At 57.5% G+C, this 12729-nt stretch overlaps 1 protein-coding gene across 1 annotated transcript; it reads right to left on the bottom strand.

Annotated features, from left to right (window-relative positions):
* Positions 1-399: 399 nt before the first annotated feature.
* On the bottom strand, positions 400-12490 carry THBS3 (thrombospondin 3). The gene is made up of 23 exons (XM_022559278.3): positions 12190-12490; positions 10981-11187; positions 10149-10405; positions 9942-10044; positions 9108-9134; positions 8826-8908; positions 8685-8736; positions 8405-8553; positions 7892-8032; positions 7573-7650; positions 7046-7198; positions 6744-6854; positions 6542-6649; positions 6084-6243; positions 5632-5750; positions 5442-5494; positions 4964-5157; positions 4596-4774; positions 4438-4486; positions 4068-4264; positions 3651-3823; positions 2575-2714; positions 400-2488 (listed from the first exon to the last, which is right to left on the bottom strand). The coding sequence occupies exons 1-23, from the start codon at positions 12266-12268 to the stop codon at positions 2430-2432; spliced, it is 2871 nt and encodes a 956-aa protein (XP_022414986.1). The 5' UTR covers positions 12269-12490; the 3' UTR covers positions 400-2429.
* Between the last annotated feature and the right edge of the window lie 239 nt (positions 12491-12729).

Raw genomic sequence — 12729 nt, 5'->3', positions numbered from 1 at the left:
GAAGGCGGTGGAGGGAGTCTGGAACCTGACCTGGGTCCCCATGGTCCTATTTTAGCCCCAGGACAACAGACAAGGTGAAAAAAGTAACAGAGAAAGTGGGCTAGGTCAAAGTCCTGCACGGCAAGGCCGGGAAGCTCATCCTCAGGTCCCCCGCACCATTGCCCCATTCTCCCTGGGTCCCTTGGAGTCCCACTCTGGGGGCTGAGAAGGAAGGGGAAGGCTCCATAATCTGTAAACTAGGTGCTAGTTTTGGACCCCCTCCCCCCCCACTACTTCCCGAAACAGCCCCACTCTTCTAACCGCTTCCTGTCCCGTTCCACACACGGTTCTACCCTGAAACCCACAGTCCCGGCCCCTGCCGGCCTTTCCAGCAGCCTGAGTTCCTTCTTTGACTTTCTCCCGAGAAGGGGGCGGGGGAAGAAATTTCCACTTAAAGAAATATGAAATCTGGGTTCGGCCGAACCCTAGGGTCTTTGCTTTCCCAGTCCTCCACCTTGTAGCGGCGGCTCGCTGGCTGGGCTCTCCTGCCCTCTAGCGGTCACCGGGAGCCTCACCGGGCCTGCCCGAGCGGGCTGAGGGGGCTGCCTCGTCCGGGGAGAGGAGGTTGGGTGGCGCTGACTAAGTGGGGGCAGAGAGAGGCTGGGGAGGGCAGGCCCGGGCCGGAAGAAGCAGTGGCTTGCACAGAGAAGGGGAGGAACACGCTGTACCATCGACGGAGGGGCTGGGAGCTTTAGGAGGGGACTCAGGCGCGTGGGGGCGGTGTCTGGAGGAAATGGCGCTAAGTGGGTGGGATCCAGAGTTAACACGGAAGGGGCACCGAGGTATTTGGCGAGGGCAGCGGAATGTGGGAGGGAGAATGGGACAGATTAGTTACGTATTTATGAGGCAGAGAATAGGTGGGGCGACAGAATGGTATTTAGGGGCACGGAACTATCCTTTGCGGAGCATAGTGGTATTTGGGGCCGGTGGGCACAAGGTGATGGGGGTGGTGCAAAACCGTTTGTGAGCGCTCATGATTTGGGAACACCAAGTGATATTCTGAAGGGCAGAAACATGTGGGACCAAGGAGTACTTGGGGCCACAACGGCGCACATGGAGCTTATCGAGTCCCATCCGGAGGTCCTGGGTTGCGGTCTAGACCGACAGAAGCAATTACGTCCTCATTAGGAAACAATTCTTAGCCCCAAAGAAAACAGATTGAGAAATTAATTTCAAGAACACTTCGGTGCGGCGGGATTGCAGGGAAGCCGGGGAAGAGGAGAGGGACCACAGCTCCCAGACGCGCGCGACTCCGCCGGCTTGGCGCGGCACTGTGCGGCAGCCAGACCCGGGGGCGGGCTCGGGGCCGGAGGGCGTTTACGTCATCGCGCCCGGGCGCGGGCCGGAGGCGGGGAAGCACCCCTACCCGCCGGCTAGAGAAAGGGTGAGTATCTAGGTGGGCGGCCCCAAAACTTCAACCCCTGGCGTTGCCAAGCAATAGCCATTCCGTTCGGTTGCTGGGACACGCGTCACCATGGCGACGGCTCCGCGCCGCGCAGTCTGAGTATTTAAAGAGCAAGCGCGCGCAACGCCCCGGCGTCTGAAAGCGGCCTTCCGGGATATCGCGGTCTCCCCTTCTCCCCTTCTCCCCCCACCCTTACCACCCCTTCACCCTCTTCCGGGCACCAAGTCTCTCTGGCCTCCAAGGTGAACCTAACTCCCCAGCGCGTCCCGGGTTCTCGGGCTGGTCCGGCTTCAGGCGGTGGAGAGCGGGATTCCGGGCCCCGGGCGGGCGGGAGGGACGGGACGCGGTGCAGTGTTGTTCTTTCCCCCGCCAATATTGCACTCGTCCCGGCCTCCGGCCCCCTCGGCCCCCCGGCCTCCCCCTCACCCCGAGCGGGGCAGCCCCAGCCCTCCTGGCTCTCGAACCCGGCTGCTCTTAGACTGGAGTGTCGCCGCTGCCACCGTGAGTAAGTGGGGCTGGGAGGACTTTAGCCATCCTCCGACCACCACCCCATCCTTCACCTAACCTCCGTCCTTCACCTAACCCCCGTCCAGCACCTTCCTCACCGTGCCCCAGACTCAGACAAACTTCCTCTAGATCTCTAACTTCCATTCTACTAGTCCTCTCCCCGCCTCAGATTTTTTCCTGCTCCCCACACTATCCCGGCAAAACCCCTAAAATAAGTAATTGCACTGGCTTAGAAAACAATTGGAACTTTATGGCAACGTGCTGTTGTCTTTCCTGGCGTTAATGCCTGAGAAATACCCCTCAAAAACTTCTCATGTCCTGAACAGTGGGGTCACCACACCTCTGGGGCTGAACTGATGGGTGCCAGAGGAGGTTCTGTGTTTGGCTGAGGGGCTGTAAATTAGACCCCAGGGTCTCCAGGATGGACCCCAAGGCCTGAGGGTCTAAAATCAGGATTCTGAAGCCGGTGGCCACCTCTTCACACTCTTTCCTGGAGCAGCTGCCTCCGGAATGGCTCAAAGTCCTCGGGCACTGTGTCTGAGAAAGGAGATATGATTAAGGTCAGAAGAAGTGACTCCCATGAGGGCAGGAGAGGTCAGGCTGATCTCCGTCTGGAGCCTCACCATTGCATCGATACTGGAGATTGGACCAAATGATGTTTTCTTGGGAGAAGCAGAATACACCAAGACGCCCCCCTCGCATGGATGTGTCAATGATCACCCCAGAATCGGCCACTAGCTGGGAACCCTCATAAAGCTTCACCCTGTCCAGGATAGGGGTGTCCATTGGTGCTAGGGTGCCAGTGGACACTGTGCCACCATGACCTGGCCCTGTTCATCCCCAACCCGCCTTGGGCTCACCAGGCCTGAGAGAAGGGAGGTGGGGAAAAGGGAGGAAGGAAAGGGGAGGGAAGGGGGGTGCTTTTCTCAGGCCTGGGGCCCCTGGCTCTTTGTCCAGCCCCCTTTGCATCTCAAAGCACCAGCCGCATTCCAAGCGAGGATTGGGTTGCCATGACGATGAGTACAATGGGCTGGGGGGTGAAGTCACCAGCTTCCCAGGCTCTAGTCCACCCCCCCATCCCCTGTCCTGGTGCCCCGCAGCCCCTGGCACCTTAAAGGGGAACCAACCCAAGTCCCTGCACTCTGGGCTCTTGGCCATTGCCCCTCCCTTCCCTGCCATCCCCACCAAATAGGAAATGTAAAGTTGTGGACAGAGTGCTGAACTGAGAAGCCTCAGCCTCGCTACTAAGAGGTGTGGAGTCTGGGTTTCCGTAAGCTCTTCTGTAAATGATGATCCCTTCCAGGTCAGACACTTTGATGAGGCAGGTTCTGGGCTGTACCGGTGATGGGGCTGGATGTGATGTGCCTCTCCACAGACTGGCCTGGGGTTTGGAGGCTCCCAGACGCACCCTCATTTTACAGAGGGGAAAATGGGGCACAGAAAAAGAAGGACTTGCCCAACATTGCTTATAGGTCCTCGGCAGCACCAGCACCAGAGCCCAAGCTGCCTGGTGTTAGGAAGAAAGCAGGGCCAGGACAGCAAGTCTGTGGTGAGAGGGGAGGTAGAGAGAAGCGGTCCCAGTCCGGGCCCAATGGCATCAAGGCACTGGGTAGAGGGGAGGTCACTGGGGAGTCCCAGCTAGAGGTGAAGGGAAGGCTGGGCCTGGGGTCCCTCGGGAGGGCTCAGCCCCTCCCCTCACCGAATGTAGCCAACTTGAGGCCGGTGCAGCAGCTGCCAGCGGTAGGAAGTCTTGTCACGCCAGCCCACATTCCGTGGGTCAGTCCACAGCAGCCGCACCTGATCAGGGGTGTGACCTGTATGCCACAGGGCATTCCTGAGGTGCTCGCCTGGGCCAGACACTGATGTCACTGCCTAGGGGGCATCGGCAAACACAGTGGGTCAACCCCAGGACCCGACCGAGGGAAGACGGCAGGTTGGTAAGTGCAGGTGGAAAAGGGAGTCAGGAGAATATTCTGGAGCCCCAGGGAGCCAACCTCCAGGCCAGATGTCTGGGTAAGAGGGTTCCCCCTACTCAGGCAGTGGGGGAGGCCCCAGGGTTGGTGGGGGAGCCTTTGGGAAAGGGCCCTGGATTGGGGAATCTGGGCAGCTGCGGGACCTTGAGCTGTAGCCCGGGCTGGGCAACAGCCCGGAAAGGTGTGGCCTGCCAGTAGGTCTGCTCCGTTTGCTTCCACATGACCACGTAGAAGCGGCCGCTGTCCTGATAGCTGAAGAGAAAGCCTGCGTAGTCATCATCAGTCACTGTGTTCACATGGAAGGTGCCTTCAAAGTCCACACCATTGAAAGCTGTATATCCTGGGGGCAGGTGGGTGGATGGGATCAGAGTCAGGGGCAGCAAAGCTACTGATGCCCATTGTGGGGTGGGGATGGGAAGGGATGCCTGCTAAATGTGTGGCTCCATCCTCTGCCTGTAGGACCCCTCCATTTGGAAGTCATTGAAATTGTTGAATTGGGTGTCCCTTACATACCAACTGCCAGGCCGGGGTCACTGTTCATGGTCTGAACGATTTCCATGCCCTGGTGGTATGTAGTAAAGACAAAAGCCCTGGTCCAGGTGTGCTGCCCTCCTTAGGCCCTGCCTGCTAGTCTGGCCTGACAGCACCCGCCCAGCCCACTGCCCTAGTACCTGGTTGAGCACGACCCAGTTTGGGTCAATCTGAGCATCACCCTCAGGATCCAGGACGACGGTCTGATAGGCCCGAAAATCCGTGAGGGTTACCTCTGCACTTTCAGGGCACACATCCAGGGGGTCAACCACTGCATCATTGTCAAAATCATCCTCACACACATCACCAACGCCATTGCCTGGGCAGGATGAAGCCAGGTCCTCAGGAAGGCCCTGGCCACTGCCAGTAGCCAACACTTCCACCTCTCGGGCCTTGAGATGTTGACCTCTCTCCACCACCCTGCCTTCCCTCACTCCCCAGCAAGGCCTGCCACTTCTCCCTGAGCAAAGCCCATGCCAGCCCAATCCTCTGAGGACTCCAGCCTTACCATCTGAGTCCTTCTGATTGGGATTAGGTACCAGGCGACAGTTATCAGGACCAGGAGGCATGTAATCTGGGACACCATCATTGTCATCGTCCCCATCACACTCATCTCCAAGTCCATCATTGTCTGAGTCCAGCTGGGAGCTGTTGGGCAGCTGTGGGCAATTGTCCTTAGTGTCCTGATGTCCATCGCCATCACTGTCCAGAAAAAGAGGCACCTAATAAAGGCTTTTAAAGGTACCACATCCTTCCCCACTCTTCTGCTTAGGAGTCTCTCTGGGGTTTACCCTGCATTCAGCCAGACCCCTTGCGGTCAGCCAGATGAGGTGAAGGTCCAGCAGTAAGAATGGAAGGTAGACTATGGGAATGACCTGCTACTCGATAGTAGTGGAGAGTTAAAGTTAGATCCTAGAGGGAATTGAGAACATCCTAGAGGAAAGTAAAGTATCCCCTAACTTTCCATCTCTTGGCCAAAACCCTACCTGTCTTCATTGGTGTCACAGACATCCCCCACCAGGTCGCTGTCTGCATCTGTCTGAGAGAGAGGGACCCGTTCTCACCATCTCCTCTTGATAACTCTAAAGAGGGTGACCTGACCACTTCCCATCCAAAGGGCTGGGCTTCATCCACCAGTCACCCCACCCCTTCCCTGCCCTCTCCATTCCCCTGTACCTGGGTGGGATTGCTCATTTCAGGGCAGCTGTCGCAAGCATCTCCCACCCCGTCCTCATCCCTGTCTGTCTGCAGGGGGTTGGGGACTTTAGGGCAATTGTCCAATCCATTGGGGATGCCTAGAAGATATGCAGGTAACACAAGGTTATCACTAGAACGAATCACTCTGTCTTCTAGGTTGGTGAAAGCCCTGAGCTCTATCTCCCATCCAGAGGACAGCTGGTCAGGAAATCTGCCTGTAGCTTGTCTTATCCTCTTGCCCACTCCCTGCCTAACCCCACACCCTCCCTCACGTTCCCACTGACATCTGCCACAGGTAATCTCTCACCCAGGCTGACTTCCCCCAAGCATTGCCCTTCCCGAATTCTCAGCCTCCCCGCTTCATTCCCACCATATCCAAATTCTTAGAGGTTTCCCAGCATGCCCCCCCTCCCTCAGCCCCAGGCCTGCACCATCCCCATCCACGTCGTTGTCACAGGCATCCCCTTCCCCATTGCCATCTGTGTCTTTCTGGTCATTGTTGGGAACGTTGGGGCAGTTGTCACAGGCATCACCAAATGAATCTGTATCTGAGTTTTGCTGGTCCTTGTTGGGAAACAGCCGGCAGTTGTCCTGAGGTGGGAGGGAAAGAGTCAGGCCTCCCTTGAACCACTGGCCACCTCGCATCTTCCTCATCCCTGTACCCTTGTCTACAATCACCACTCCTGTGATGACCCACCTGCTTGGCTCCGTCCCACCCACCCAACTTCCCTGTAGTCCACCTCATCGTGGGCACCAGGTTTATGGCTCCCTAACGTGGAGTATTAGGGCCCCTCCTCAGGAGCTGCCAGTGGCCAATGGAGGACAGGGTTATGGGACAAGGCAACAGCGTCACAGAGAAGCTGGAGAGGTCAGGACATCTGGGAGCCACCTCAACATTCTTGATCCCGTCCCCGTCAGCATCATCATCACACTGGTCCCCCACACCGTCGTTATCAGCATCTTCCTGCCCAGAGTTGGGAGTCAGAAGGCAGTTGTCCTAAAGGTCAAGGGGAGGAAATGGATGGATGAGTTCTGTCCTATCCTAGCCTGGGGTGCCCTATCCTGCTCACTTGCCCGCCTGCCCCCAGCACCTGCTTGCAGTGTTTGTTGTTGTCCATGCAGGGCAGCGCCTGGTCCGGGTAGCCATCAATGTCTGTGTCGGGTCCACACACATTCCCGTTCCCAGCCCAGCCCACGTTACACTGGGGCAACACAAAGGGCGGAAGTTAGTGGTCTGGGCTGGCTCCCCACACCCCACCCTCTTCAGGCTCTATTTTCACCAACCAGTTTCTGGGCCCGGGCCCACCTCCCTTTCCCATGCAAGCCCCCATACCAGTCCCTAAACATGGTCACACACACACCCCTTTTCTTCCAAGCCCCAGGCCTAACTCACCGAGCAGGACACTGCACCATTGCGTTCAAAGAGACAGTGCGCGTGGACATGGCAGGGGCTGTGGGTCGGGCTGTGGCAGGTCCGGGCTGGGAAGCAGCCCTGGCTCTGGTTGCCCAAGAAGCCCAAGCGACAGGGACCACACTTGAAAGAACCCTAAGAGTAGGGAGGCAGTGTCTCAGGAAGGAGGGTCAGCCCACCACAACCAGCAACATCCCCATCCCCTGAGGGGTGTAGGAGGGACCCTCACAGCTAATAGGACAGGTCCATTACTTATCTCCTTTAGGTTCTCCTCACAACTTTTTAAGGAGGGTAATAGCCCCATTTCTCAAGCGAGGGTGCTGAGGCTCAGAAAAGGTAAATAACTTGCTAAAGGCCATGGCTAGTAAGAGGCAGAATCAGAATTCCAAACCGGGTCCGTGTTGAACACCTACCACATGTAATGTCCTAGAGAAGGAGGAGGGGAAGCAGGAAATCTGAAGAGGGGGTTGCACATTCCCACCACCCAGACACTCAGGTGTTCAGCTCACCACAGTATTGGTGCAGATGGAGTTTGGGTCGCAGCCACCATTGTTACCATCATTGCATTCATCAATATCGTTGCAGACCTGAAGGAGCAGACTTTGGGTAGAACCAGACCTACGGTGGGTCTCCTCAGATACAGGAGAGAGCACTGGTGTGGCTTTATCTTTGAACATGGACATGAAGCCCAGACCGAAAACCAATGCGAAGCTGGCAGATGAGCCAGGAGCCTCATCCCATTTATCACAAGGGCTCCACATCCAACCCAGAAGCCCCCCGCCCCTGCAAAGCCAAGATCTTTTGTCCACGGACTCTACCCAACCTGACCTGTTTGCTAGCCCGGGCATAGTCGATGCCCACACCAGACACCCGTGTGCCTTTGTAGCCTCGGGGACAGGCTTCACAGTGGAAGCCAGGCATGGTGTTGACGCAGCTGGAGCCCGGGAAACAAGGGTCCGCGTGAGCACACTGGGGACCAGACGAGAAGAGGTCAGGCCCCTGCCTGTGATCCCAGGGCCACTGCTCCTGGTCTCCCTGTTTGCAGGCCTCCCCTCCCCAACCTCATTTATGCTCTGATCCCACCCCCAGCCTCCTGTGGGTTCCCTCCTAGCCAGCCCTCTCAAAATGCCCCTGCCACTCTCCCAGCTCCTTCCCTGCGTGGCCCTGCAGTCTTCATCCCAGACTTGTCTCCCTCCCTTCTCATATGTATTTTCTGGTCTCCAGCCTCTCCTAAACCCAGGGTTCCTCTGCTTCTGACCAACATTCACCCCACCTTCTTGGGCCTCTCCTAACTCCCTCACCCCAGCTTTCTGTGCCCTTCCAGAAAGGGTCCTCACCCACCTCATTGATGTCTGTGCAGTGGGTGCCGTTGCCCTGTAGGCCAGGGGGGCAGGGCCCACAGCGGTAGCCGGGGTACTCATACACTTCCATGCAGTCCACGCCTCGGAAGCAGGGGTTGGGGCTGCAGTGGGAACGCTGTTCATGGAAGCCTGGGTGGGGGGGTGGGCACAGTCAGAGTCACCTAGAAGTCACCATTTAATTCACCAGAAGTGGAGGCCAAAGCCCTGGGGTGGGGAGCGCACTGATGCCACCTGGAGCCCTCCTCTACTCTCCTACTCACCGCACACCTGACACTCCATGATGGTGTTTCGGATCAGGGACATTTCTTTCACCTGGTAGACAGAAGGATGGGGCAGAGTCAGCTCTTGGCATCCGCCACCCCACCCCAGAATCAGCGCCACCCTTCACCAGCCCACTAAACCTGGTCTCGGATGTCATCCCGCAGCTCTACCAGGATCTGGTTGAAGAGGGTGAGTTGGGTGACCAGCGCCTTGGTCTGCTCCCCTGTCAGGGTCCAGGGTGCAGAGAGGCTCAGAACTGGGGCACCAGCCCCGGGACCTCTCTGGGTAATAAGCCAGGTGCTGCCACTGCTGCCCACCCATCTTTAAACCCCACCCCATTCCTGGCTGAAAAGGACTTAGTTTCAGGCAGCTGCTCCTCCCCCCCATCTTCATGCCCCTTCACCTCAGCGAGGCCTACTCACCTAGGATGGAGTGCAGTGCGCTGGCCACTAGAGAGGACAAGAAAACACAGAGGGTGGACATGTGAGGAGGGGCCTGGCTGGTAAGGAGGAGGGAGGGAACAGGAACAAAGGGCTGGAGTCTTGGAACAAAGATGTGGTGTCGAATGGTAGGAGGGCAGTGGTGGTGCGCAAGCAGCACCTGCTCCCTCCACTGGATGAGGGTCCCTCTAAGGGAGCTGCCTCACAGATAGTCGAAACCCAAATCCTGTTCCTGGGCGTGGTAGTGGCAGAAGGGATCCAAGTGAGAGGCGACCCGAAGCAGGGCCAGGGCCCCAGTACATTCCATTTCCTCTCTCCCAAGCTTCCACCACAAGAGCTCTTTGAAATATCTGGGAGAAGTGGACACTTTATTTAGGTAAGAGCCTCTGAGCATCCCTGTTAGAGAGACCAGGCAGATGGGCAGTGCTTAGGTAAATGGCTGGTAGGTGACAGATGCCAGTGGGAGCTAAAAAAGACTCAAGACCCTTAGCTCAGTCAACCAAGAAAGACCAAGCAGCTAACTTCCTCACCCCCACGCAGAGTTCTTCAGAGTTATATTCTTTTTTTGGATCATTTTATTTTTCAGGCCACCCTGGTAGGTGGGATGACCTTAAAGGAGATTTTTTTGACCCACACCTCCTGCTGGGATGGTATTATTTGGAGATCATAGAGTCAGAGGTGAAGGAGATTTGGGGTCACAGAGTCAGAAGCCCCAGGAATAGGTGAGCCGAAAGAACTGCTGTTAAGGGGGAGGGAGGTCAAGAGGATGGGAGGGACCCGGGGTCCAGGATGTCAGCTAACAGAAGTCTGTGTTACCTGCACTGTGGATAGACTCATCCCCCTGGAACGGACACTCACTCAGGGCTCCGACCCGGGCCATGGACCCGCCCAGAATCATTTTCATAGATTCCACGAAGCCCTGGGGGGACAGAAACAGAGTAGGGTGGGAGGACCTACCAATTCTTCCTCCCACCGGTGCAAACTGTTTCACAGACACTCAGGGGGTCCTCCTTTCCTGCTCACCTGCATCCTCAAATAAGCCTTCTGTCCTGTCCTAATCTCCAGCCCACTGACTTCCGCTGGAGGAATGGGGGCCAGGGCCGGAAGGCCAGCATGCTGGTCACCCAGTTTGCAGTCCACATAGAGATGCAGGGCAGGGCTGGGTCTGGACGGACCTTGGAGTCGCAGGAGAGCCGTGTGTGTGCGCCCATCAGCCAGGCCTGCTTGCTGTAGGTTCACTGCATGGACTTTGCCATCTTCCCGCTGGTACCGCACCAGCACTGCCCAGAAGGGGAGGTCAGTATGCGCACCGTCCCCCATCCCATCTCCCAGCTGAGAGACGGGATGGATCAATTCTGAATACCACATCTCTAGGACTATCATTCCTTATCCAGCTATGTATCTCTCAACACCTTGTACATAATAGGTACACGAAAAATGTTTTCCAAATTGATTCAAAGACTAGGACTTTCTTAGTCTTCAGTGTCGTCAGATCACTCTCTCCCGTTAGGGTGGCAGCTGGTTCCGTACCCACTGAACCGTCCCAGTGATCTGAGACAGTTCAGATCCCTGGGACACAGTGATACCACTTCTGGGGCACAGAGACATGCCTCCCCTCCCCCCAGGCATTCCCACATACAACTCCCATTCCTACAGATGCCTCACCCTATTGTTTGGGTGCCTGGCCTCCTGAGGCACCTCCTAAGCACCAGGTGCCTCTGGTGCCTGGACACAGCCTGATGGGTCCACGGTCCCCACTGGAGCCCAAGGAGAATTAAGGGGGATCTGAGAGTGGGGATGAGGAAGAGTGCTCAAAGGGGTCACCACGGCAGGAAAGGAGATGCCCACCAGTCACCTTTGTTGATCTTGCCCACAACAGAAGCCTCCAGCCACCGTGTGTTGTCTTGGCGAGAGTAGAGGCCGAAGAGGACACCACCCTGCTTGGGGGGCAGGCGGAAGGTGGACAAGAGATAGATGTCCCCAGCAGTGAGCAGGGCTGTCCGTATCTTCTCCACCACAGCTACCATCTGCCGGGACTCGCCCACAGTCAGCAGGTCAATCACTGGTCACGCAGGGATGATCAAGGTCAGACCCCTGTCAAATGCTAAGCCCTGCTCTCTCCTCTGAGCCTTCGGGGGTGGGGCATCCTTCATCACCACCCGACAGTGTTAGTCACCTCCTCGAAATTCAGCCCTTGTCGCCATCAGAGGACAAGGCATTGTGCCTTCCTTACTGCCACTCTGGGAACCAGCAGGCCTGAGGCTCACTTGGAAATACAGAAACAGCACCCCGCAAACTTGAGATGCTCCCACCAGGTGGCGCAAAGGAGTCACTGTGCTGATCCCAGGCAGGAGTAGCACCTGGTGCCCACGGCACAGAAATAGGAAGGCAGTTTCTCTTTACACGGCTGGGTTTGGCTCATTCCACACCCTAGTGCCCCTCCTCCCATCCTGGGGGTTCAGCATGCTCCCTCTGGATGAGAACAGCTGCTCACTGAAGGCTCCGACCCTCCTACTGTCTGGCTCTCTCCTACAGGAACGTACGACCCAGCTCCTCTGCCTCCTGCGTCCTGGCCAATCTGTGGTTTCCCTTCCAGCCAGCAAAGAATCTGTGCCTGTGTCATCTGCTCCAGCTACCTCTCCCACAGCCACAGGCCCATCCTACCACCAGACCTCCAGGAGGGCCCAGACCTCTCGGTCCCCACCCCCCCATCCCGTTCTTAGGTAGCCAGGAGCCCAGGGGTGAAAGAAGCCACCTTTGAGCTGCTCTCCCAAACCCTGGGGTGCCTGGGGTTGCTCAGACACCAACCCGGCCAGGCAGCCCTAGCTAGCATCCAGCTCCTGAGTCCTCTGCCCTGGCCTCATGCTGACCCTGGCCAGCTCCCACTCATCCACCACCTTCTGGTGTCAACTCCTCCCCAAAGGACCATAATTTCATCAACTCTTCTCTCTGATTAAGTGTCAGGACTCTCCCCTCTCCTTTTGCCCACATGCTCCCTGCTATTAGGCTGGGGGCAAAAGGGGAGGAGGCAGAGAGGGGGCTAAGAAGATTGGTACAGGCTTACCCTGCAGGTCCTGACTGGCAGATGTGAAAGTGCAAAGGAGGAGAAGAGCCAGGGCCCCCCGAAGTTCCTGCGTCTCCATGCCGCTCAGCCGGCTCACTACCCCTGGCAGGCAGGCGGCTGGGAGGGGAAAAGGCTAGGCGGAGAGCAGGAGCGGGGGGGCGGAGGGACTGGAAGGGGGAGTTGAAGGGGGGGCCGGCAGGCGGTGAGGGGGGGGCTGAAACAAAGAGCTGCCAATCACCCTGGAGGCATACCCAGCTCCGGGAACCAGGGGCACTGGGGAAGAGTCCTGGAGGCCTCCTTGCCTCCTGCCTCTCCCTAATGGTGCTCTCCCCCAGGTGCCTCCCTCTCTCCCGGCATCTCGCTGTTGGGGGCTGCTACCGAATGCTACTGTTTTCTGGAAGCCACAGTTGGGGAAGGCAGGAACCCTTGGCGGGGCAGTGCCAGACAGCGGGCATTATTCCACAGCTGGCATGAGAGAATTCCAAGGGAGTGGCCGAAACTAGCTCGCTGTAGTGCCCAGGGGATGGCCGCATGGCATGA

Source organism: Delphinapterus leucas, chromosome 1 (assembly GCF_059928025.1).
Source record: "Delphinapterus leucas isolate spDelLeu-1000000601 "Yukka" chromosome 1, BTC_Dleu_Yukka2, whole genome shotgun sequence".
NCBI classification, from domain to species: domain Eukaryota; kingdom Metazoa; phylum Chordata; class Mammalia; order Artiodactyla; family Monodontidae; genus Delphinapterus; species Delphinapterus leucas.
The sequence above is the reverse complement of the archived record's forward strand: the minus strand, read 5'-3'. Positions and strand labels throughout refer to the sequence as shown.

Excerpts from the sequence above, each read along its gene's own strand:
- THBS3 (XM_022559278.3), bottom strand. The coding sequence starts at position 12,268 with ATGGAGACGCAGGAACTTCGGGGGGCCCTGGCTCTTCTCCTCCTTTGC. Across the intron at positions 10,406-10,980 it reads TGTGGGCAAGATCAACAAAG|TGCTGGTGCGGTACCAGCGG; the intron begins GTGACTGGTGGG and ends CCTTCTGGGCAG. Across the intron at positions 8,909-9,107 it reads CGCACTGCACTCCATCCTAG|GGGAGCAGACCAAGGCGCTG; the intron begins GTGAGTAGGCCT and ends GGACCCTGACAG.